This window comes from Patella vulgata, chromosome 5, assembly GCF_932274485.2.
Source record: "Patella vulgata chromosome 5, xgPatVulg1.2, whole genome shotgun sequence".
NCBI lineage: Eukaryota > Metazoa > Mollusca > Gastropoda > Patellidae > Patella > Patella vulgata.
The window spans coordinates 10246598-10273012 of record NC_065883.2 but is presented as its reverse complement, the minus strand read 5'-3'; the positions used below and the strand labels follow the sequence as shown (position 1 = coordinate 10273012).

Sequence of the window (26415 nt, the reverse complement as noted above, 5' to 3'; positions counted from 1 at the left end):
TGTACACAAGATGCTCTCAAACATGAAAGAATAAATTTCGAATTTCAGAGCTCCTTCAGCCCTACTAACCAAAGATGGCGGCTGGTCGCCATTGCTAAACCACCGCCATTTTCCAACATAATATGGCGGCGCCCATGAAATCATGATGGCGGACAGAAATATCAAAACAAAGTAAGAAAAGCGTATTATTTCGCATCTTACAATCAATAAAAGTTATTTTACATCTAGTATATGGTAAAATATGTCGAAAGCGATGCCCGCCAATCGTTGGCTTACGTCACACTTTCTTCTTGACCCTTTTCTACCTACTTTTCCAAATTTGACCGATTCTTCGCTGTTTTCACTAAATATTTCGATATAAACATGACGGACTGACATAAAACACATGTCACACAATAAAACAAACCGTATTCTACACAATTCGTCTTACCCGAAGCCCACATTGTCACAGAGAATTCTCCTTCTAATGTTTTTATCTGCACCTGTTTTTGTTCCCATTTTTTAGTCGATGACGGATCCCCTAATGTCAAGTCGTTATGGCCCAACCCTGACAAAGTTGCATTAATAAGTCCTCTAGCTTTAGCTCCTTTCTTTTTGCCACCCTTTCCTTTTCGTGGAAGAATAGAATCCTCGGTGCTTATTTCAATTTCAGGTGCAGGAACCTGGATACTGTCATACACGAGGTTCGGATCGCCGACAACTTCTTCTCGAGTTTGTAAAATTATTTCCTCGTGCGCGGATTCAGGCAACGGTTGTAAAGCTATCATGGGTTGAACCGAAACTGTGTCGTCTGATGTCTCCACTGTCTCTATTGGCATTTCTACCGGAATGGCTTCAACTTCTATTTCTTGAATTTCAACTTCTGAACCGATGACTGACGCCATCTTTGTTTCTTCCGACAATGAATGGCGGGTATAGCTAGCATACGACAACTGGATCACGTGATAACATAGGGTTTAGCAAAATGGCGATCTTCTGAATAATGAGCTCATGAATATTGATCTAGGTCATGGCACACTGTCTGGTTTAAAGTCAACTTACGAGGTGCTTAACAGTCACACGCGGTATTTCAGCTCATGAGAGACTGATATCGTTGGATCGGGTAGAGGTTAAAGTTTCACTTAGACATACGTTTTCTGACAGAACGTGTGTGTGGTGCTTGTCGTTGTTAGTTTTAGTAGATCTACATAGTTTTACTGTTGTCAGGAAAGGTTCTTTTCTTTTATTTTTCGGCGAGATTCTTTTTCGTTCAACAAAATGGGAGCGACTGTCTCAAGAACAGACTTCGAATGGTCTTACACTGACGAGCCTCATGCGACAAGAAGGAAAGAAATATTGGGTAAGTTTCGTTAAATGTACGTCTTCATATAATATAAATCATCCCTGCGTAGCCTATCTATCGACTAAACATTCTCGAAAAGAAAATAAAAAAAATACGGCATCGTAAGAAGATAACACACACTATAAGTATAACACTAGTCACTAGACACAGCCACGAGAGTGATTCATTCAATCAATCATTGCATTGGCGAAAAAAAAAAGTCGGAACAGGATTAGCTAGGTCAGGATGAATTGCTTTGTATACTTTTGCCTAGATTTTGGACAAATAATCATATTTTCTTCATCCTTAAAGAACTGTGCTATATTCTTGGCACAAGCAGCCTACGCAAAATAGAGGACTTTTTGTACTAAAAAATTTAATGTCAATCCAATGATACTGGATAGGACTCCCAACTTAATTTCATTTCATTTACTCAGTTGTGTTTAATTATTTACCTATGGTAATAATAAACAGACATTACATTAAAATAGTCCATTATTTTTTATGCTTTTGAAATCATGTAGCAGATTTATTTTTAATGAATGACACATATTAAAAATGGCTTGTATTTGAGTTGACATTGAAATTATATAAATGATAACCTTGCATGACAGGTCACAGGTACACCAGTGACCATAGACTGATACAGAGTACACCAGTGTTTATTCTGTGAAATGATTATGTCGATATCTTTATAATTCAAATTAATAATATTTATACCCTACGGGTTTTGTACCTAATAAATTTTTTTTACTGTTAGTGTTGCATACATGTAAACACCTAATTTTTAGAAAAAGGCCAAGAAAACATAATTTTGAACTATAGAAAACGAAACGACATAGGATCTGTGTTTTAATCAGATTATTCAGATTGAACAGATCCGTGAGCTAGCCTAGACATAACCTTGCACTACAAAGCACTGTACATAGTCCTGGGCCATAAGTGTCATGTAAGCCATGTCTAATATAAGATATATTTTTAGATACAAATGTAGCTAATAAGGCTGGTAAGGGACTATTCGTTCCCAGGTAATTTGCCCTCTGGGACTAATCGTCCCCGGGCAATTTATCCCCTAGGACTATTCGTCCCTGGACAATGTGTCCCCTAGGTCTATCCTGGGATAAATTGTCCTAGAGCTTAATAAGGCATAAGTTGCAGTTCAAATGGAAGTTCAATTATCAGTAATTATTTCAAGGGTGTGAGGTCTTATGTTACGTATTAAATGATCGATCATATTGTAAGTCGGCTAACAGCAGAATAAAAGATATATTTTTTGATTAGACGGGGTTTTTTTTTTATTATAAAGTATTAAGATAAAAGACTAAATTTGCCAATTATATGTCTTTCTTTAGGCCTGAAATGTTATAAAAATCATTAAAAAGACATTTACTAACATGACAAGACCATAATCAACTCTCGATGGCATCGCTAGCCTGCTATATTTTCTGGATTAGAATCTTATCTGCTGCTGATCGCTCATTGATAATTAAATAAAAAAATGGATAATCGAGACATATGTTTTTTATCGTACCGACCTTAGTAATGATGATTGAGGCTAGACCTAAAATTCAATCGCTAAATATCTAGGTTAAGAGAGGAGTAATTTGAAATTTTCAACATATTCTCTTTACATTATCTATTTATTAACTATTATAGCGATAACTGTCCGCTTTTTTTATCTAATCTCCTATAATGCCCCTTTAACCTTGCAAACTTGATTTTATAAGCCTTAGGCTTCTTGAAAACGAATTTAACAAATAACACTAAATTAATTTTGCAATACAATAACACTTTATTACACTTTGACACTTTTCAAGGCATCCACAGTGATTCGTGAGGGTTATTCAATCATAGTCCTTCTAGTAGCCTGATATCAATACCCTGTCCTTGAAACGACAACAGGGTACGCAGTGTTCTCGTATGCCCACCGTCAAATCATGCAGGTATTTTAAAAATATTACATGTATCTGATACAGGTTATTTGTACGGTAATGGATTATATAAGTTTTTTTAACAGTACTATGGAGAGGTTATATTTTCAAGGAATAGAGATAACGATGACAGGTTATTAGCACGAATTATCATAAATCAACACTTTGATATCTGATATTATAGATAGAAATAGATAAATTTAACCCATATATAAATAGATATGTCAGAGTGTAAATGTAGATTCTATTTCACTTCAGAACATTACAATGCCCAATCAACAATATATGTGAACAGATACATGTATATGTACATCCTAGCAACTTGTCAAAACAAATTTATTTATCCTAGCAACTTGGGAATTTTATAAATATTAATGATGAGATTTTTTTTTGTAGAGACATTTTCCACAAGGTGTTCTCAAAGTCACTTAAAAATAAACAAATGATAAAAATATATGTATGTAAATGTAATCTAGTTCAAATCTTGAGTATCTGATGCCATGGTCTTGTTTTGTTAATAAATGTCTAATTAATAATAATAGTTTCTATAATAACATTTCAGGCCTAATAAAAGACCTGCAATAGGCAGATTTAGCTCTTGCATAATGTATGTTTAACAGTATACTAACTGTTGAATATGTGTACGTACATGTATAGATATTTAATTTAGAAATTCTAACCAGAGCTTAAACTGTCAAGTTTTCTAAACTAATTTGCATATTTAACACTTACTATGATTAAACTTAATCACTGATTAATGACCAGGAATTAGTCTGTCTTGTATAGAATTAGATGTGGTCATCATATTAATTTTTGAATGTTCAAATTTCTAAATTAATTTGCATATTTAACACTTAGCATGATCAAACTTAATCACTGATTAATGACCAGCAAATTAGTCTGACTTGTTTAGACTTATTGTTGCCTTAAGGAATTTAAGGTGCTCTGTTGCTGTGTGACTTTGTGTATTATTAATGACCTAGTGAGAGATGAAACCAGTGTTTAACAGATCTGTGGGTGTAGTTTATAGGATATCAACTGTTATATATTATTAATGAGATTAGAGATTTAAAAACAAATCAATGCTTGACTAATTACCTGTTAGTTGGGTATAATAAACATGCTAGTTCCCATGGCTATTATATTAAACATATTAATTATAATCCCATACTATTTATAATTGGCTTAACATGATACTAATAGAAATACTAGAGTTGTGAGGCAACAGACATATCAAATATTGTGATTATTAACTATAGTTAATATCAAATTTAGTGGACATTATAAACTATAGTAAACTATATATAATTAATATCAAATTTAGTGGACATATTATATACATACATAATACTAATACTAGGGTTGTACCGGTACATCAAATTAATATCAAATAAGTGTCCACATTAAAATTTGTTTTTTTTCCAATTTTAAATGCATTATTATATACAAATGCCATTCAAATATTTAATTCAATTGATTTTATAACGAATAATATTCAAATATTTAATTCACTTGAGATGAGAAAATTTGGAAATATTGATGTGTCAAAGGTGATTTGTGATGCATATCTGGACCTGATTATAACATTCAATTTCATCAGCTATACATCACCCTAACAAAAAAAAAAAAGCTCAAATATACACATTTCATAGAATAAGAAATAGATTTATAAGTGGATTTTTTATACTGTTATATGAAGGAGGGGGGAGGGGAAGGCCACTGAGCACTACTACAGTTCCCAACATGCAAGCGTATTATCTATTTTGTACCTTATTAGCAATCTGTTTCACAGTAGAAATTGGTTGACCTTCAAATTGAAGTGCATAATAGGGTTACGTCATCATACGACTTCAAATCAATAGAACGTGCACCAACAGTGACAGTAATAATACCTTGAAAATGAATGTGCACATTTTTAATACAGTCTATAAATTTATACATTTATCCAAAAGACTCGTAAAAACATCATACAAACAAAGCAAGCGTATTAATAAATGGTAAGGCAATGTAAGTGATACAAACTATTAAATTACTTATATGGACAATTAATAGTAAATAAAATAGAAAATACCATACTGTTAAATGTATTTTGTATGTGAAGTGTATATATTACTATTAAATAAGGAGACGAATTAAAGATACATTATGGGAAATTCGATAACGAATTGGCAGTTCTCACTATAATAATTAAAAACTAGATAACGTAAAGGCAATTTGCTGAAAATTTCATTCAAATTGATCCACTATGAACCGAGAAGTAAGCAAATGAAATTTCTGCCTAGCCTCGGTCATCATTACTAAAGTCAGTAAGATAAACAGCATAGTCTCGATTATCCATTTAATCGTTTAATCGAGAAGGAAACGTATGCAGTAAATCGGCTCACAATCCACTTAAGATCGCAGACTAGCAATGCCATCTAGAGTTGATTATGGTCTGGATAAGTTAATTAATGTCTAAGTCAGGGATCGAATTTGACGGACGCAAACACGCAAAATGCGTGTTCATTTTGTAGACTGCGTGTTACAAAATATGTCACACGAAAAAAAATTGGTTGTAACATTTTTTCGTTTATTGTTACTGCATAATATGATTATTCAATAAAAACAATATACACACATATCATAATTGACCTTTTTTAGTGTTCGACCATCTGTCCTTTCATTATTGTATGTGAAGTGTACATAATATGATTATTCAATAAAAACAATATACACACATATCATAATTGCCCTTTTTTAGTGTTCGACCATCTGTCCTTTCATTTTGTATGTGAAGTGTACATATTACTATTAAATAAGGAGACGAATTAAAGATACATTATGGGAGATTCGATAACGTAAAGGCAATTTGCTGAAAATTTCATTCAAATTGATCCACTATGAACCGAGAAGTAAGCAAATGAAATTTCTGCCTAGCCTCGGTCATCATTACTAAAGTCAGTAAGATAAACAGCATAGTCTCGATTATCCATTTAATCGTTTAATCGAGAAGGAAATGTATGCAGTAAATCGGCTCACAATCCACTTAAGATCGCAGACTAGCAATGCCATCTAGAGTTGATTATGGTCTGGATAAGTTAATTAATGTCTAAGTCAGGGATCGAATTTGACGGACGCAAACACGCAAAATGCGTGTTGATTTTGTAGGCTGCGTGTTATAAAATATGTCACACGAAAAAAAATGCGTGTAACATTTTTTCGTTTATTGTTACTGCATAATATGATTATTCAATAAAAACAACATACACACATATCATAATTGACCTTTTTTAGTGTTCGACCATCTGTCCTTTCATTATTGTCGTTATATTCCATCAAACAAATTCCGACATCGGTGAAAAATGTACGTTATTGGCAAATGGCTTTCACGCGACACAAACAGTTTTAATAGTAAAAAAACACGTACCGTTTTGATTTTTCTGGATGATATTTAACATAAATATTGAAAAAATGTTTTTCCTTTTGATATTATTTTATTGCTTAATCATGAATAAATACTGTTATAAACTCCAGAGTATTCATTCCACAAGTTGCAAATGCCGATAAGGAGATTTGTTTATGTCACGTGACTTCTCACTAACTTTTCCACCCATTAGCATTATCCCTGTTTCTGTTCAATTTCTATACATCTTGACAAATTGTTTATACTAATACTTTGATTTTCCAAAGGAATCATTGATTTTCAGAATGAAATAGATTTTAATAATGCAGAAATATAAATAATGCCAACATTGCCAACTATATATTTTATTTTGAGAGTTCCGGTAGACTGATTATCATTCAGCGTCGGACGTGTGCGGTCCGTGATCCGAAAAATTGCTATTTGACTAAATCAATGGGCACTTTTTGACATGGTACTTATGTTTTATAGTTAAATTTACTATCCTTGTATTATATAATGCATCTTCAAGAAGGTGTACGCTTGAGTGAGAAAAAAACGAGTTTTCAAGGGTAGCTATAAAAATTAATATGCACGGACGAAAGAACACAAACTTTTTTTTAATGTTTTTTTGTGCCTCCGTCGTATGTAAATATTTTTATTTACATAAATAAAAAAAATGTTTAAAACATCTTTTTTATTATTATAGGACGACAAGTTGAAGAGTTATGTATGTTCACAATATAATTTAGCTATATCATACGACAAATTATTCTAATCTTCAGACTTGGCAACTGAAAATTTTGTTTGGCTAGTGGTTTTGATAATTTACTTATGTTTGCACAAGAAAGTGTAGAGCCTTGATGACATTCATATATATATCATTTAAAATAGTGAAATGAAGAACCCTATTGAATGTCAGCAATTTCTGTCAATTACTTCTAGAGTTATGGCCCTTGTTTTACTTTGTTGAACCTTGTGAACGTTCGAACGACAAAAGTTATCCGATCTGTATGAAATTGATATGCATTATTTAAATTAGTAAAACGAAAAAGCCTGTTGAATTTCAACAATTTCTGTAGATTACTTCCAGAGTTACAGCCCTTGTTTTAGTTTTTAGAACCTTGTGAACCCTCAAACGACGAAAATTATAATGTCATCTGTATGAAATTGTCTATTAAATGCCCCCTAATTACCTACAAAAGAATAAATATACGACAACTCTTGTCGACCGCTCTGACGATTTAGCTGCTGTGGGCATAAGTTTTGTTGCCTGGCAACCTATCTTCATTGATTGTAGCAGCCAGTGAATATTCACTTTTGATCATTTTGTCTTGTCAGTCCTGAAATGATGCCATTTCTCTCTGTACATTATAGAATTTGCATATTTGTTAGCAATAACATTTAAAATGCAAGAATGTTTAATTTAGCAACAACTAACAATGACAAAGTTTATAATCAGATAATTTATGAAATATATCACACGTGTACATTTATCAGATCGCTGGGTCAGAGCAAAAACATCGTAAGTGACAAACTTTACGAAAACTGTTTTTTGATTGTTTTGGAGTTCGAATACATATATCCACCTTTCTTGGGTATGAAAGAATGAATTTATCAATTTTTCTCGGAGATATGGCTATCCCCAAAATGTCGTATCTGACTTGTTTAGGGCAAGAACATGGTAAGTGAGGGAATCTCTCTCTCTGACTATGATGTCATAGCTGATATGACATCATAATTTATGACATCACAGCTACTTTTCCATGGTAACAAATTGGAAGTGATTAAGATAAACAGTTTTTTTGCTTACTTTCCTTCAATCTCAGATGGGGATATTTGTGTATATTGTGCTAATAAAACAGGAGGTGATAAAATATTAAAACCCAAAACCCTATAAAAAAAAAAACTAGGAAATGTGAACATCAGAAAATGTTAATAGAGCCTATTATACGGAAAAAACTAAGTCATTGATTAGTAGGCCTAAGCCTAAAAGAAAACTGATCTGCTAAAACTTGCAGAATATCTACAAAGTGACTGTCGACACTTCTAGAAATGTATTTCCGATGTCTATATAACGATGTTAGCAAGACATGTTAACAATTGCATTAGATTTTTGTATCAATATAGCCTATCTTATTCTTTAGCAGCCTATGATAAAAACTGTATTAGCTCATTCGTAATATTTCTATATTTGCATTAATATATATATATATACATGTAAATGAAAAATATATATATAATGATGATTGGAACATCACTAAAAGTGCCTCCTTACTCCCCAATCACACCATAGGGCCTACTCAATTACCAGTGCTGGTAAAGTAAAACCGAAAGAAAACATACAATGTTTTTGCACTAAACTAATTGAGTGAATATTAAATTTAATTCAGAGCAAAAACATTGTAAGTGATATTTTGGACAGAATGGTTGTAAATAACTGTAATTCCAAAATTGCACTAAAACATTTCAGTTACCGGTACCATTAATATCATAAGTCAACTGTAGAAATGTGAAATGTATTGCAAAAAAATTGGATTTACCAGAAAGGTTTCAACCTTTAAAGTCATTTTTCTCCACAATTAAAAAATGTCACTTACGATGTTTTTGCTCTAACGCAACAAGATGTAATACATGTACATGTAACAGCTGAGTTTGGAGTATTTGCAACTTTTATTGATATTTTTTTCCCTTTATTAACATGACAATACCATAATCAATTAGCCATGTGGCGTGAATTACAGTTTAGTTCAGTATGAGTGAACTGATGCGACGGCTTTGTGTACTAAACGTTGAAAAAAAACAAAAACATAAGTTCGTATTTATAATATCCTAATATACTCTTCAAAAAAAGTAGGGGATATTGAAATGCAAATACCTATGCTGCAGGTTGTGATATGATAAATAGTCATGGACACTTGACATGCTTTGAGAGTATGTTCACAGTTGAATAACTTATTGCCCCAACAGAACCACTGAGCTGCACATGCGGCACGCAATAGCGCCATACATGTGGGAGGGGTTCATTGTCAAATTTGACACTTCTAGGAATGGTTGATGAAAACTGCCGCATGCTGGTTTATCTATCGATGTTTGCTTTCCTATCGGTTCTTGCATAAGATTTACTGTTTCGCGTATCTTTGTTTTAGTGTGTTACGTTTAATTTCATCGAGACGTGTTCGTCAACGTCAACCGACAACACTGCAAGAATTGGGTCAGATTTCTCCAAATCGTGATCGGACGGTTGATTAGGAGCATGCCACGACGAATTGCTGAATGTCTGAGCATTGATGGAGCAATTATTAAGAGAAAAATAAAAAACGTCCATTTTCACTTTTGACGATGTATCTCTTTGCGAGTGAAATGGGGACGTCGGATAAGCCGCCCATATGAACTGTTTATGTCATGTGTAGTCAATTGGCCTGTTATTAACATACACTAGTTACCTCTAATAAAAATAGCAGTGCATTTCCGCAGTTTTGTATTGTTTCTGAATATCCCCTACTTTTTTTGAAGAGTATATATATGATTTTTGGCCAAAGGATGACACGTGAACACACTACAGCAGTAAACTTATGCCAAATTTGTATGCTTACTATAGAGCCCAGTGAGCGTGTTGAACCAACTATGCCACTTCCGGTTTTAATAAAAATTAATTTATCAATTATATATCAATTATAATTTATCAATATATATTTAAGGTTTATGGAAACCTTGTTGAAAATCGTTGGTCTTCACCTTTAATAAATCTAGTGAATGTTATCCATAAAGCTGTCTGTTATTATATATATCGCTTTCACTAAATGCCTTTTAAAAATATTAGACATTTATTAACATGAAAAGACCATAATCAACTCTTGATGCCATCTGATGTGTCGGATTTTCACTTTATTTTAATTCAATTTGCTGCTCAACGCTCATTGATGATTAATTTCAAAAATGGATAATCAAGACTATCTTTTTTATCGCACCAACTTTATTAATGATGATTGAAGCTAGGCATAAAATTCAAAAGCTATAACCTAGGTTCAGAGTGGAGCAATTTGACTGAAATTTTCAACATATTCTATTTATGTTATCTATATTATTTAACTATTATATTTATATCGAACAGTCCAACTCTTAATCTAACGTCCCATAATGCATCTTTTAATATTGTTTTACAGGTAAATATCCAGAGATGAAGAAATTGATGGGAAGTGATCCAAACTTAAAGTATTCTGTTTTATTTTTGGTTTTCATACAGTTTGTATCAATTTATCTGGTTAAAGATGCATCATGGACAAGTTTGTTGATCCTAGCCTATTGTTTCGGTGGAACTATTAATCACTCTCTAAATTTAGCGATTCACGAGATCGCCCATAATCTGGCTTTTGGCCATTCAAAACCTTTAGCCAATCGTGTTCTAGGTATGTTCGCTAATTTACCAATAGGTTTTCCCGTATCTATAACATTTAAGAAATATCATTTAGAGCATCATCGTTACCAAGGAGATGATGAAATGGATGTGGATATTCCATGCCAACTCGAGGCCAAGATTTTCGTTAATACTTTCCTGAAGATTGTGTGGGTGATTTTGCAGCCATTTTTTTATGGAATTCGACCTTTATTTATTCGACCGAAATCTCTGACGGTGTTGGAAGCGGTGAATATACTGATTCAAGTTGTATTCGATGGATTAGTCTTTTATTTCCTGGGGGTGAAATCTCTGGTGTATATGGTCGCAGGATCTTTAATGGCAACCGGAATGCACCCATTGGCTGGACATTTTATATCTGAACATTATATGTTTGTCAAGGGTTATGAAACATATTCCTATTATGGACCTTTAAATTATCTCACCTTTAATGTGGGGTATCACAACGAACATCACGATTTTCCCAGCATTCCTGGATCACGGCTACCAGAGGTGAGGCCATTTTCACTTATTTTGTTTCATTAATAATTTTGTAATATTATAATTAAAGGGAAGGATCATTAGGGACAATATGATGACAGTACAGATGTATATTTCGTGGCCTACACTACATGAAGATATGACCGGTTATAGCTATAGATCCCGTCAAAGGTCATACAAGCAGCTGTTGACCCTATGACGTCAGACATTTGATTAACCGAAGAATCACAACCGATCCTTTTTTTTGTTGAGCACAAGTTATTTTTTTTTTGCCTAAAATAACACCTGACCTGTCAAACAATTACTGACTATAATCGGCCGATTAAGATCTGTTATTATACCAATGACTCAGTCATAAACAGTAATTATTTTCCATTGGCCTCAATAAAAACCTGACCTGTCAAAAACTTACTAACTATAATCGACCGATTAAGATCCCTGGTTTTATACCAATCACTCACTCATAAACAGTATTTATATTCCATTGAATTGTGTTTTGCTTATTATAAAGACCAGAATTTTGTGTCCTATAAGATATAAGCCTATATATGTTTGAAAGAGTTGTAAAGGATACAGTACACAAAAGATACTACGCCTATATCTCTATAGAATGGTAATCCTGTAATGATTTTAATAAGTTACAGGCCCTTTCATTTAATGTCAGTGTTGAATAATAGAATACGTGATCTAAATAATAAATCACCTCCATTAGGGCATATTTAGTATTATACATGTATACACCACGATTAATAATATCGCATTGTAAGGGACTGTTTGCACTATCAATACAGTACATGTTTCAAAAGATCAATGGTAGATAATCTTCTGACTTAAACTTATAATCAGTCCAATTAAAAAGAGAGGCCCATCAAAAGATTTTGGCGAAGATTTAGGTATCACGATTATATCATCTATGTACAGTGGATGCCACATGTTGAAAAAGCTCAATTCATCATATCTTTGGAAATACTGAACAGAATTGAACCATTTTAGAAATTCAACTTTCACAATATTGTATGTAGTTTCTGAGTGATTTCTTAATCCCTTGCAGGAATAGCCGAATGGTTAATGTGTGCGCACTGTATCATAAGGTCTGTCATTGAGTCAACTGGCGTGGTTTCGATTCCCCGGTTGTATGTGACAAGGAGTTGGGTCGCCTGTCCAACCTTGTGGATTTTCTCTGGTTCCTTCGGTTTCCTCCCACTGCTGAAGAGTAAAGACCCCTACGCGCAAGCAAATTATTGAAATAAATTGAATGATGTGTTAGTCCCGAAATGACCTAGTTTGTGTGGAGTGGATGTTTGTGTGGAGTGGATCTGAGAATGTTTTGTGAACTTAGGGCTGGATCCGCGAATTTCGTCTCACTGTTAAAGATCACATGTTAGTCCTGTATTTATTCGAGATTTAACTTTCACAATATTATTGTGGCCGAATGGTTAACCCGTGCACTGTGCATGATAAAGTCTGTCATTGAATTAAGTGTCATGACAAGGAGTAGGGTTGCTTGTCCAATTTCGTGGGTTTTCTCTGAGCAGTCCGGTTGCCTCCCTAGTTTGTGTGATTATAAACCCACTAAAAGTCGATCAAAGACTTTAAGAAATATGCATACTTTAAATTTTTATCTACACACAACATATATACTGTATCAATGAAACTTGGTCTTTGTTAGAACCGGGGGATAGATGTTAATATTATGGCCAGAGATGTAAACAGGACTAGAGCTAACCGTTACTCTAACCAGGCCTGGAAATAACGGTTTTAGATGTACCTGACAAAATGTCAGGCACTAATGAAATAGTACCTGACATTTTTAACTTAGTGCCGGACATGTATTATAATAATATCAAAATAGGCACCAGAGGTTTAGTGCCTGACAAAGCCTGAATCTGTGCCTGACATTGTCTGTGACAGGTGCCTTGTTTCCAGGTTTTACTCTAACCCATGATCCTCGGCAACAATCACGTACCCTAATACTATTAACATCTCTGAGACTTGTGATCTTGAGGAAAAATGCAGGTGGTCTTAATTTTAAGATTTGACCAAACCAGGACTGGTTCTTGGAAAATGTGCCTAGTTATTCAGATGAAATGAAAAACCCAGTATCCTTCAGCAATATTGTTCAAAAATAGATACATGTACCGGTATTATAAAAGGAATACCAGTTTATTAAACATTTCTGTCAATTATTTTGAGCAAAGTTATATGAAAATTTTGACAAGATGTTCATGTAGCGTAGAATGTTTATTACCGTAGTAAGTCTCAAATATTATTAAATTTTAAAATTTCCCTTGGGTTCTAATCCAGTTGAATCTAGACCTGAACATCCAGATCTGCAATGCCAATAGGCATATTTACATGTATAATGCATCTTGAAACTTTTCAACTATATACAGTAGTATATTGTACTTTATATCAGTTAGGTCATGTCCTTTAAAGTTAAAGGACAAATTAAGGTGTGTCATGATAACTATCAGACTGTATGGTTACTGGTAAGATTATATTTTAAATAATACATTCGCAAGCAGGTTTTATATTTAAAGTGTGTCCCGATACAATAACCTTGTGGTATATTTACACTTTGAAAGAAATGCACTTAGAGGTTGTTATAATTTAGGATGCAATTATAGTAATAGTGAGTTCTTATCAAAACTGACACAGTTAATATGGGACAACAATCACTGGGTTCAATAAGTATCCTCTTATCGTTATTAAGCACAATGACATTTAGTTGTTGTTTATTAAAGATTTAACATCCCAATACATTAGATATGATATTATGGACAGGTTGATTTAATTAAATTATTTACACTTAATGGGTTGAAAATTGGTAAAAACATACAATACAAACGTCCATGTATATCATAGTCTCCTTAAAATTGGTTAACACACAAAAAAAAAAGGCTTTGTGTATTAAAAAGTTAATTTAAAGCACACTTACAAAATCCCTGTCGTGAGAAGTCGGGTAATCTCAACATTTAGTAAACTTGAGGGTCGATGTGAAGCCATACTTAATAACAATGATAAGAAGAGTTCAAAAATTTAACAAACATATTTAACAACAAAGAACTAAACTGCCCCATTGGTTTCACTGTGTAAACATCATTAAGATTTCATGTTAATCAATATCTTTGTCATCATACGCTAAATGCCACAAAAAGAGTGAGTTCTTATATTGCACACAGATTCATCAAAGTTAATGCTCATAGTCCCTCATTTTATGATCAATTTAACAAAACAGGTGTCCAGTGGCCCTACTTCTATTCCCAGACAATTGGGGAATATCAAAAACAGTAAAAAAAACATCCCATATATACACAGGTAGCACACCTCAATATATCTCAGTTGGTGTAGAAAAGTAGGGTATATTACATTTCATTGTATTTCTACTTTATCCCTGACTTTGTGAAAGCACTATTTCTATCCTGTCTACAAGGTTCATACATGTATACTGGCTGTTTCTCTATAGATGTGGATGGTTTAGGCCAGTTGTTATTGACAGATGTCATACATAGGGCAGGATATGCTTGTTTTTCTAAAACATCCGACACCAATTATATTGTTAAACATACATTATGCAAGAGCAAAATCTGATTATTGCAAGTCTTAATTTAGGCTTCAGATGTTATAGAATTTATAAATTAGATCTTTATTTAAACAACAAGCCCAAAATCAACTCTGTAGACCCACGGATGGCTCGGCTACAGCTCGGATTTAAATAGGATTTCACTTATTGATTAATTCAAATATGGCGCACCCTGATGAGAATACGTCAGTTAGATCGAGGTTAAATGATAGAGTGTACTTAGCGAGGCCGCTGTAGAGCGTTTCCGCATGCCATTGAAAACTTTACTTGATAATCGAGATATGTAGGTGGAGTTAACGCCTGTCAATCAAACGATCGGCCAAGGTGAAGGCACATTTCACTACCATTTCTAGTCAAATATTACAACGATGATAACTATGTTCAGAATAAAGTAATTTGACTGAAATTTTCAATATATTCTTCTTTCATCATCTACTTTTGAACTGTTATAGCAAGAATGGCCAACTCTCTATAAAAATCTCCCATAATGTATCTTTAAGTGGACAGTTTTTATTTTTTTAGCATTAAATTAATTGTATAGAAATACCCTTTTTTTATTCAATTTATTTAATGGGTTGGGGGGTTGGATGGCCGAATGGTTAGCATGTGCGTGCTGTATCATACGGTCTGTCATTTAGTCAACTGGCGTGGTTTCGAATCTACGGGTGTATGTGACAAGGAGTAGGGTCGCCTGTCAAACCTCGTGGGTTTTCTCTGGGTCCTCCCACTGCTAAAGACTCCTACGCACAAGTGAATTATTGAAATAAAATTAAACCATATGTTAGTCCCGAAATGACCCGGTTTTTATCGAGTGGGCGTTGAACCCCATTCTCTCTCTCTCTCTTTAAAGAGTTGTGTTTGAAAGGTTGTTTTGACAATATTGATGATTTTAGAAATTTATTTGGCTATATTGTGAAAGTTAGTTTTGTATTTTACAAAACCAATCAAGATTTTAATTTCCAGATTTTATTTAAGAAGGCCTTAAATATTTGCATAATTGTTCTAATGGTGGCTGATCATTATTGAACATGGATTTTGCAATGTACGTATGTACATGTACATGCATTACATATTGTGTATTGTAATACACCTGGTTGTACCACCTATTGATATTACCTGAAAGAGAAAAATCTATAGTATTAATTAATATTTGATTGAGAGTAAATTTCAATGCTCTGTTTGTTCAGACAATCGGGGATTGGGGGTGGTTGGTTGGCCAAATGGTTAAGTTTTGTGCGTTGCATAATAAGGTCTGCCATTGAGTTGCCTGTCCAACCTTGTGGGTTTTCTCCGGGTACCCCAGTCTCCTCCCACTGCGAAATACCTCCTACGTACAAGCAAATGAAATAAAATTTAATCACATAATATTATGTATGTTAGTCCCAAAATAAAGTAGTTTGTATCGAGCAGACATTAAACCCCATTTCTCTCTCTCTTTCTTCAGACAAGAGCGGCATTAATAGCGTTGTAGAAATTAAAATGTTTTGATCCAAGTTACAAAAACAGGCCTTCAGAACAGGTTTCAGGTGAGCTGACAAGCTCTATCACTGAATTTGAACCCTAATCTAAGTGCATTGTTTATTGCTCTGCATATGATGATAACACAAGTCATCTGATGTCCTTAGTTCCAGGAGAGCAATTTTCAATTGTGTCCAATCTCAGGAGAGCTTTTTTCATGTGAATGCCTGGTATACAGTGTATCTAATCTGTTGATCATGTTGGTTTCATAATTCATTTAATAGATCTGTAGCTTTAGTTTATATATAGTGTTAAACATACATTCTGCAAGAGCTAAATCTGCCTATTGCAGGTCTTTCTTTAGGCCTGAAATGTTATCTAAATTATTAATTACACATTAATTAACTTATTCAGACCATAATCAACTCTGGATGTCAACACTAGCCTGCGAGGTTTACTGGATTATGATCCCTTTTGCTGCTCCACTTTCATTCTTGGTTTAATCATGAAATGGATAATGGAGACTATGTTTTTTATCGTACCAACTTAAGTAATGAAGATTAAGTCTAGGCCGGAAATTCAATCGCTAAAATCTTGGTTCATATTGGATCAATTTGACTGAAATTTTCAGCAAATTCCCTTTACATTATCTGGTTTTTAACTATTATACTTATAGTGAGAACTGCCAGCTCTTTATCTAATCTCCCATAATGTATCTTTAAATCTGTACTCTACACTGCTGTAGCAAGGCATAGTTTATAGTGTTAAATCTGTACTCTACACTGCGGTAGCAAGACATAGTTTTGGTGTTTACTGTCCAGTTTCATGCTTACCATACTTGTTTTATTTTTTACATAAACCTATGGCTTGGGTTAATTCTGTTTTTCCTGTCTTCGTTAGAAAAATAGAACATTTGATTAGTCATACTGTATTTGATATTAGTTGTTACACACATTGCGTTCGTCCTCGTAACCATAGAAATGATACCATGTTAGTCTCATAATGAATTTAACCCCCGTTTCATTTAATTGATGGAAATATATAAATATATTATTTATAAGCACCTGTTCAAACAAAATACCTGTTTGTGAACAAACATTAATAGTACATGTAGTAGAAGATGAAATAGACAAGTCCAAGGTCGTGTACTTTTAGTTTTTAACAAAAGACCAAGTGATGCTTAAATTAAACGCTCTGTTGGAGAGAGTGATAATTATAAGTAGAATATGAAATAGATGAAGTGTAGGCTACATGTAGGTCAGATCCTTGTAATTCCGAAAAGAAATAATGCTAAGGAGGATGGCTCATGCCAACGGGGGTTGGTGTGGGGGGGGGGGGGGGGCTTTTGGTGCGTGCGCGTTACAGCACGAGGTCTGTCATTGTGTCAGGTGGTGTGGTATCAATTCCTGCTTGTACGTGACAATGAGTTGGGTTTCCTGTCCAACCTTGTTTGTTTTGTCGGGGTCCTCCAGTTTTCTACCACTGCTAAAGATCCCTGCAGGCCACGCGCAAGTAAATTATTGAAATATAATTGAACCTTGTGTTAGTCCTGAAATGACTTAGTTTGTGTCGAGTGGACGTTAAACCCCATTTCTCTCTCTTATGCCATGCAGGTTGCTACATCATACATGTATGTATGAGGGAAATTTTGCCCATACAGCGGTACAATGACATAATATATCTTATTTCAAATTTTAACTGTCATGGGTTCTTTGACATGCACACCAATGTGTTTATCCATGTACGTGTAATTCTTAATAAAACGAATCATACATGCAGAATTGCCAGGCAGTGATTAGCAGTAACATTCTAAAAGAATGGTTTTCATTGTCAGGGGCATTAATTACCATGGCAGACAATTTTGAATTTTGATAGGGTTCCTTGAAATTAACCGCCAACAGCAGGTTTGAAAACATAATCTTGAAAACTCTATATGATTTGGGTGACAAGGGCAATAACTCTGTGAAAAATCATTGTACGACTGAATTTTAAATATGGCTCCTCTTTATGACTAGCTGAATGATCACTGAAAGTATGAACGTAAAAATATGTATGTCTGAACAGTAGAACATATTGACAAGAACTGTTTGACAGACAGGGGTGACACGGACACTGTCTGACACCATCATACTCCCAAATAGATGTTGGTTTATAAAAACTCAAAACACCTACATTTAAAGTAAGAAGTAATGATAAGCAGGAATCATACTGGCTCAAGTGTACGTACACAGATTTGGCCGAGAAAGTTCATTAGATTTATCTTTGGTTTCCCCTTATGTGGTGCACTCTGGTGCAGGATGCTAGACGGATGGCCTGGCTAGGAACAGTGTGGTTTTGATTCCACAATTGTACGTGACAAGGAGTAGGGTCGCCAGTCCAACCCTGTGGGTTTTCTCCGGGTCCTCCAGTTTCCTCCCGAAATGATCTACTCTCTCTCTCTCTCTCTCTCTCTTTCTGTCTCTGTGGCAAGGAACAGGGTGGAGTCACTTCGATTTACACATGTAGATGATGTTGGTGGCACTGTCCTGGGAAAATTTTCCTCAAAGCACATGTGGCGTACATTACTCTTGTTGGTACAGAAAATAGGGGTATTAAATCCCATCCCATTTCATTTCAATAATTAGCATATAATTTCATAAATTTATTTTTAATATCTTTTTCAGGTCCGAAAGATTGCTCCAGAATATTACGATAATTTGCCGTGTCACACATCATGGGTCAAGGTCATCTGGGACTTTATTGTAGATCCAGAGATTGGTCCCTACGCGAGAATTCGACGAAAACAACGAAAAGTAAATGGAGTGTCTGAAGTCGACAAATCTGATTGATTATATTACTTATTTCTATATATTACTTAAAACTTATATACATTATATTACTTAAAACTTATATACATTATATTACTTATAACAATACCTAGCCCTCATAGACAATTTGTCATACAATCTGATTGCAATACAGATCAATATTTCCTTTCTTTGTTTTATACTTTCAATGGCCTTCATGATCTGACCGGTTATAGTGGGAGGTCTCTTCATGAGTCATAAGTGTGAATTATGACCCTATGACATCAGTCATTCGATTAACCTATAGTCTCAGCATTTATAAAGTTGTTGTTCGGAAACACAACTTTTCCTTTAATTTGTTTACACACAGTTTGCGATCTCTGCACCCTAAGAACTTGAATCAATAGAACATCAACCAAAACGCAGGTTATTTAACACCTCTTTCAGATCCTAGTGTAGTGAAGACAAGTACAACGAAATTTTGACTTTAAAAAAATGAAAGGAAATAGGATCTGTGTTTTAAAGGAGCTAAATCGCTAACATTTGGGACCTAGAAATCCACAAAAGTGGGTCGCAACGCATAAAATACTGTAATATGAATGTATATAAACTGATTTACATTTAATGGTTTCCGTTTTTACTCCAATTTCAAATCAGTTATGTTCGGCGAAATAAGTCAGCAATCTCAATCGAGTGCAAATTTCTAGCGTCTAGTTATTCTAGTCTACATAACTCCATTTGATTTGGTGCAATGTGTCTAGCCTCGTCCCTCAATACAACTGGGGCTGAAGCGCATTATGGTACACGATTCGTGTACCAATGTTAAAAAAATTATTTTATCTTAAATATCGGATATCAGAAGCTCATCTTTTCCCGGTAAGTTTACATCATCAATGTTGATTTAAATTGACCAATAATTCGTGTTTTCGATGTCGAAGATTTTGGAGGATTTTGAGTTACGGACTTAGGTCCTTTAATCAGATTGTTAGTCATAGTATTCATACCTGATTATACGCTTTTCATTTCTATACAAACTCGCTTTGAATTGTGGGTTACTGTTGCCCCCATTGAATGTGGTTATAATGCATATTTCACCCACATTGAAGTGTGGTTGCCTGTTGTATCCATGTTAAAGTTGGGGTGCCTATGGCAGGCCTACCCACATAGATGTGTGCTTACATGCACATAGCCTATGGTAACCCACCTTGAAGTGTGGTTGCCTATGGTACCCACCTTGAAGTGTGGTAGTCTAAGGTAACCCACCTTGAAAGTATAAAACAAAGAAAGGAAATATTGATCTGTATTGCAATCAGATTGTATGACAAATTGTCTATGAGGGCTAGGTATTGTTATAAGTAATATAATGTATATAATGTGGTAGCCTAAGGTAACACACCTTGAAGTGTGGTAGCCTAAAGTAACCCACCTTGAAGTGTGGTAGCCTAAGGTAACACAACTTGAAGTGAGGTTGGCTATGGTACCCACATTGAAATGTGGTAGCCTAAGGTAACCCACCTTGAAGTGTGGTAGCCTAAGGTAACCCACCTTGAAGTGGTAGCCTAAGGTAACCCACCTTGAAGTGTGGTAGCCTAAGGTAACCCACCTTGAAGTGTGGTAGCCTAAGGTTACCCACCTTGAAGTGTGGTAGCCTAAGGTAACCCAACTTGAAGTGTGGTAGCCTAAGGTAACACACCTTGAAGTGTTGTTGCCTAAGGTAACCCACCTTGAAGTGTTGTAGCCTAAGGTAAGCCACCTTGAAGTGTGGTTGCCTATGGTACCCACATTGAAGTATTTGTTGCCTATGGTAACCCACATTGAATTGTATTTGTCTATTGTATCCACATTGAAGTGTGGTTACCTACGGTACCCCCACATTGATGTGTGGTCGTCACCCATGTTCATCTGTAGTTTCCAATTCTTGTAAAGATTCTGAATGTCACAATGTCATAGTGGATGAGCATAACTGATATGTCAATAACTTTAAGAATTAATATAATCAAATAATCAATACTCATCCAAATAGGGCTAACACCCTTAAATATGTATGTTTTACGGGCCTACATATATGTTATCTACCGTTACGCCCTTCATTAGCCCAGTCAGAGCAGAACAGTAGGTCATTAAACCCCATTTTATTTCAGTTCCTTTATGTATGTTTTAGGGACCTATGTTATATTGGTACACCCATTATATATGTTTTAGGGGCCAGGTCCTATGCTATCTACCTGTACACCCTTTATTTATGTTTTAGGGGCCTATGTTATCTACATCCTGCATGTGATATTTATATAAGGATGTTTTAAGGGCCTACATGGACATTATGCTATTTACATCATTCCTATATGAAATATATAAGGATGGTTAAGGGGCCTACATCAACATCCTACATGTAATATTTATGTAAGTTATCTATCGTTATACCCTTTATGAATGTTTTAGGGACCTACACATATGTTATCAGAAAGTTTATTCCAGTCTATCACAGTTCTGATGAAGAATGAGTGGTTGTGAGTGACCGTTTTCGCGACGTTTACTGTGAAGCACTTCGCATTGGAAGTAGCAGAGTTTTCAACAATGTTTATTGTATTAAAGTTTGTGAATGTTTTAGGTGTTATCCGACGTGTTAAATTTGTGTTTATAATATCCTAATAAACAACCCATTTGAATGTTTTAGGGACCTACACATATGTTATCTACCAGCACACCCTTTATGGATGTTTTAGGAATCTATGTAATTATCTACCACGATGTTTAGGGGCCTATGTTATCTAACCCAACACCCATGATGTATTTTTTAGTAGCCTATGACATTAGTGTCTTGTAAATGCTCCAATTTCCTACACAAGAATAAATATGATAACCCTTAATATCAACTGCTCAGACAATTTTAGCTGATGTTTTGCTGCCTCAGCTGACAACCCATTATTACTTTTTATGTTATGTGACTGGCAGTGAAATTGACCCACCTGTCAACTTACTTGTTAGTCAGTTTTACATGCCATTAAAGTAGGATTTCAAAGAATTTAATACATGCAATCTAATTTACAGTTTTTATGTGGGGAAAAAAAACAACTTAAAATTGGGATAATTGTTAAATAATTGTCATATTCTTTAAAAAAAAAAAAAAAAATATCTTGCCAAATCAGAGAAAGATAAATTAGGTCAAAAATTGACTGACTGGCAAAAATTTTAAATGAAAGCCTTGATGTTACACATGATTAAACAAAATTTTGAAGAGCCAGCTGGTTAGGTCTTAATATTAAGGCTACCTGCAGAATTCATCAAGGTCACAAGATATAAAAAGGGCTAGCGCTAACACTAACCCACAATCCTCGGCAACAATCTCATGACTTCAACGAAATCTGCAGGTGGCCTTAATATTTAGACCTGACCAGCGAAAGCCCTTTTGAGCGAACACAGAGCTCAAACTCACATGATCAAACATTATAATATGTTGCATTTTTGTCCCAAATGATATTCCTTGCTTTAAAATGATACTACAATTGTTCACAAAATTGTCTAAAACATTTCTATAAGATTGTTGAAAAAAACTAATGAGATTGTTTGATAGTTTGTGATTTTAGTCTGTGGTACATCTCACGTCTTCATCTCGGGTATCGTTTCTCTTTTTTCAATAATTAAGTGATCAAGTAGCTCTTGTGATATGCACTCTTAGGGTCATGTTCCTGAACACTGATTACAGTCGCACTTTTGACAGTGTGCAAGGCTTTTGTCGAAATGGATAAAACGTCTTTAAGCTGGAATTTTCAATTCACAATTGAATTCTAAAGATTGTGGAAGCAGATGTTATTCCACTACCCTACCGTGCTGGAGTTTGGGACTAGAATCGTCGAACACGGCGGAAAACGCTCTGTTTTGTGGTGGAATCTTGGAGAATCGCTCGAGAAACGGCAGCTAGCCAAATCACCTCGAAATAAGGTGTTTCACAATGTATTACAGTGTTTCGCGTTGGAACACAGTGTTTCCCGTTGGAACACAGTGAATTGCTTGATATCGTCCCGTTTTAAGCATGTTGGAAGAAAAATGTAATCTATTTAAGCTACCTACTACTGCCCCCCCCCACCCCAATCTATCAAACCACTCATGCAAGTGATCAATGCAATTCTACATATAGTAATGTAACACTGTTGAAAAAGCAAATATGGCAATATCATTTCCAAGAAATTCACAATTTTCAGGTATATAGGGTATGTATATTTACATGGCCGCCCTGTTTAATCTGGGTAATTTCCCCTTAAATCAATGTTCAGGATTATGGCCTTTGATGTTGCTAATATTGTAAATATATTGTTGTAAATTTGTACAAAGATTCATAAAAAAAAAGGTTTGTTTGTTATTTTAAATTCGCATATTTATAAGTGATCACTTTATTTTTCTTCTGAATTAAATTTGCTAAAACTTTTATTTTGTTCCAGTCTCCACAGGCTAATATTTATTGCTGTAAATAGAGCATCCTGCAGATTAAAGTTGCATTATGTAAGATTTAGATAAAGTGCTGATTGAAAATATATTGTAAAATTCATTTAAATTATTTTATTCTTGTCGAAGTTATTATGTAATTGAAGTCTTGATTATCCATTTTAAATTATTAAGTCGTGACAGTGTTCTAATCCATTAAATATTACAACTACTTGACGATCGTTGATACGGGCTTGTGTGAATATATGCCTAATTAATCCTTTTTATAAAGCAAAAAGTGGTGCAGGACGTAGCGCCGGACAAGGACAGTTGTCTAGTTGTTCAGATAGGACGAAAAATCAAGCTCCCGTGTATACATTGTGTGCAAGTAAAAGATCCCTTGGCAGTTGGAATTCGATATAAGAGTAGGCCATAGTGCCGCTACCTGGGCAAAATTCCCCTCATAGCACACTGCATGGCGTATGCCTGTATTCATTAGCCCAGTTGAAGAAGAACAGTAGGATATTATATTAAACCCCATTTCATTTCATTTTCATTTTATAAAGCAAAAAAGTGACCTACAATAGACAGGCCTAGCGCTTACATAATGCATCTTTAAATCATTATTTAATAAGCTATTGTAAATTTTTTGTTAATTTTTATTTGTTTTAAATTGTTGACCCAGATTCATAATGATTTTAAGAAGGTGCAAAGGATACTATATCCCCTTGTTTTGAGCATGAATTCTCAGTCAATGAACATTTGCTGTTCATGAGGTTTTTTTTTACATTTTTGCACCAAAAAACCCCCCAATAAACAATAGTTTTGATCTGTATTGTATGCTGTTTCAATTCATGTGTAACAAACATCCGTTTACAAGCAATCATTGATAGGCTTAAATTGATTCCTTGGCATTTAGTAATTTAAACAGGCTTATTCAAGAGCTACATCTGCATATTGCAGGTCTTTCTTTAGGCCTTGGGGGGGGGCTGTATCATAAGGCATGTTATTGAGTCAGCTGGCGTGGTTTCGATTCCCTGGTTATACGTGACAAGGAGTAAGGTCACCTGTCCCCATCCTTGTGGGTTTTCTCCGGGTCCTCTGATTTCCTCCCACTGCCAAAGACCCCTATGCGCAAGCGATTTATTGAAATAAAATTAAATGATGTGTTAGTCCTGAAATGACCTAGTTTGTGTGGAATGGATGTTAAACCCCATCTCTCTCTCTATATATATTTAGAAATTCACATTACCCAGTCATAGAATCCTAGTGGAAAGATCACTAGGTATTAAAACAGTAATGGGTCTAGTCTGAGGAATTGTTCTCAAAATAACATACCAAAGTTATAGGAAATAATAATGAATATACATGGAGTTGAGTTAAGAGTGTGGGGCAGATTATCTTAATTTTATATATTGGTTTATAAAATGTAAAAGCCAAACAAAAAGTGTCAGTAGTCTATGGTTGGGAGGTGCATGTTCACCAATGTAATGTCACAAATAAGGTAAATTTACAGTGTCAGTAGTATGGTTGGGAGGTGCATGTACACCAATGTAATGTCACAAAAAGGTAAATTTACCATCTGGTAGGACATGCTCTTCCAGTCATGGTTTTCTGGCCTGGAACAACTGACTCTGAGATTGACCTTCTGTGGAATTTACCCTCTGAGTAATTCACTTGAATTATTTAGGTAATTACAAGTTAAATCAGCCTAAATATTACAAATCAAATCTAGCTCCGGTTTCACAAAATGTTCTCAGGTTTAAGTCAAGAATGTTTGCCTTATGGTTATGGTTAGCATGCGCGGGCTGTATCATGAGGTCTGTCACTGAGTCAACTGGCTTAATTTCGAATCCCCGGTTGTATGTGACAAGGAGTAGGGTCGCCTGTCCAACCTCGTGGGTTTTCTCTGGGTCCTCCGGTTTCCTCCAACTGCTAAAGACCCCTACTCTCAAGCGAATTATTGAAATAAAATTGAACCATGTGTTAGTCCCAAAATGACCTAGTTTGTGTCAAGTGGATGTTAAACCTCATTTCTCTCTCTCCCTCTCTCTTTTAGACAAGTCTTTTTCGCCAAACAAATAAGAAAACAATTTTACAAGCAGGTACTTTTGATTTTTTCCAAAGAACAGAAAATCAATTAGCTGTGGCCTTATGTAAATCTATGTTGAACAATGCGATTTTTTTTTATCTTAATAATTCTATTGTTATCAATGTTCTGTCAGACAAATAAAGATATTGATTCATTTTGAACCTAGACTGATGTTACATGTTTTTCCTACCCGCCATTGATTCTCTTGACTAATTGTTGCACTTGGTTAACCAGGATGTATTATATATTATATATGTATATATTAGGGGTCACAATAGTCAAGCGTTAAAGGGGAAGACCAACAATTTTCAACAAGGTTTCCATAAACCTTAAATATATATTGATAAATAATCCCCTCTGTAGCACAAGCAAAAAAGTCAGTCCCAAGTACGGGTTGTTATTGACTTCCTGGAGGAAGATACCGTCTAATTGGTAAAAGTGTGAAGACTTTGGATTGACACGTAGTACATAACATTTTTTAGCGTTGAAACGCATACCCCATGTCTGGGCCCAGATTTCAAGTTTCTGTAGGTCATGCTGAAGGGTTAT

General features: G+C 34.7%; 1 protein-coding gene and 1 long non-coding RNA gene across 2 annotated transcripts; both read left to right on the top strand.

The window, feature by feature from the left end:
- Positions 1–729: 729 nt before the first annotated feature.
- On the top strand, positions 730–20900 carry LOC126821953 (sphingolipid delta(4)-desaturase DES1). The gene is made up of 3 exons (XM_050550627.2): positions 730–1339; positions 10798–11540; positions 19233–20900. The coding sequence occupies exons 1-3, from the start codon at positions 1258–1260 to the stop codon at positions 19395–19397; spliced, it is 990 nt and encodes a 329-aa protein (XP_050406584.2). The 5' UTR covers positions 730–1257; the 3' UTR covers positions 19398–20900.
- Positions 20901–20964: 64 nt separating this feature from the next.
- LOC130012948 (uncharacterized) lies at positions 20965–26031 on the top strand. Its single transcript, XR_008788167.1, has 2 exons — positions 20965–25245; positions 25312–26031. It is a non-coding gene; the product is annotated as an uncharacterized LOC130012948 (long non-coding RNA).
- Positions 26032–26415: the final 384 nt, after the last annotated feature.

What these genes read in the sequence shown, in the direction of transcription:
- LOC126821953 (XM_050550627.2), top strand. Translation starts at nt 1,258, where the DNA reads ATGGGAGCGACTGTCTCAAGAACAGACTTCGAATGGTCTTACACTGAC. An exon ending in AAGAAGGAAAGAAATATTGG is followed by an intron (nt 1,340 to 10,797) that starts GTAAGTTTCGTT and finishes ATTGTTTTACAG; the next exon opens with GTAAATATCCAGAGATGAAG. An exon ending in CTGGATCACGGCTACCAGAG is followed by an intron (nt 11,541 to 19,232) that starts GTGAGGCCATTT and finishes TATCTTTTTCAG; the next exon opens with GTCCGAAAGATTGCTCCAGA.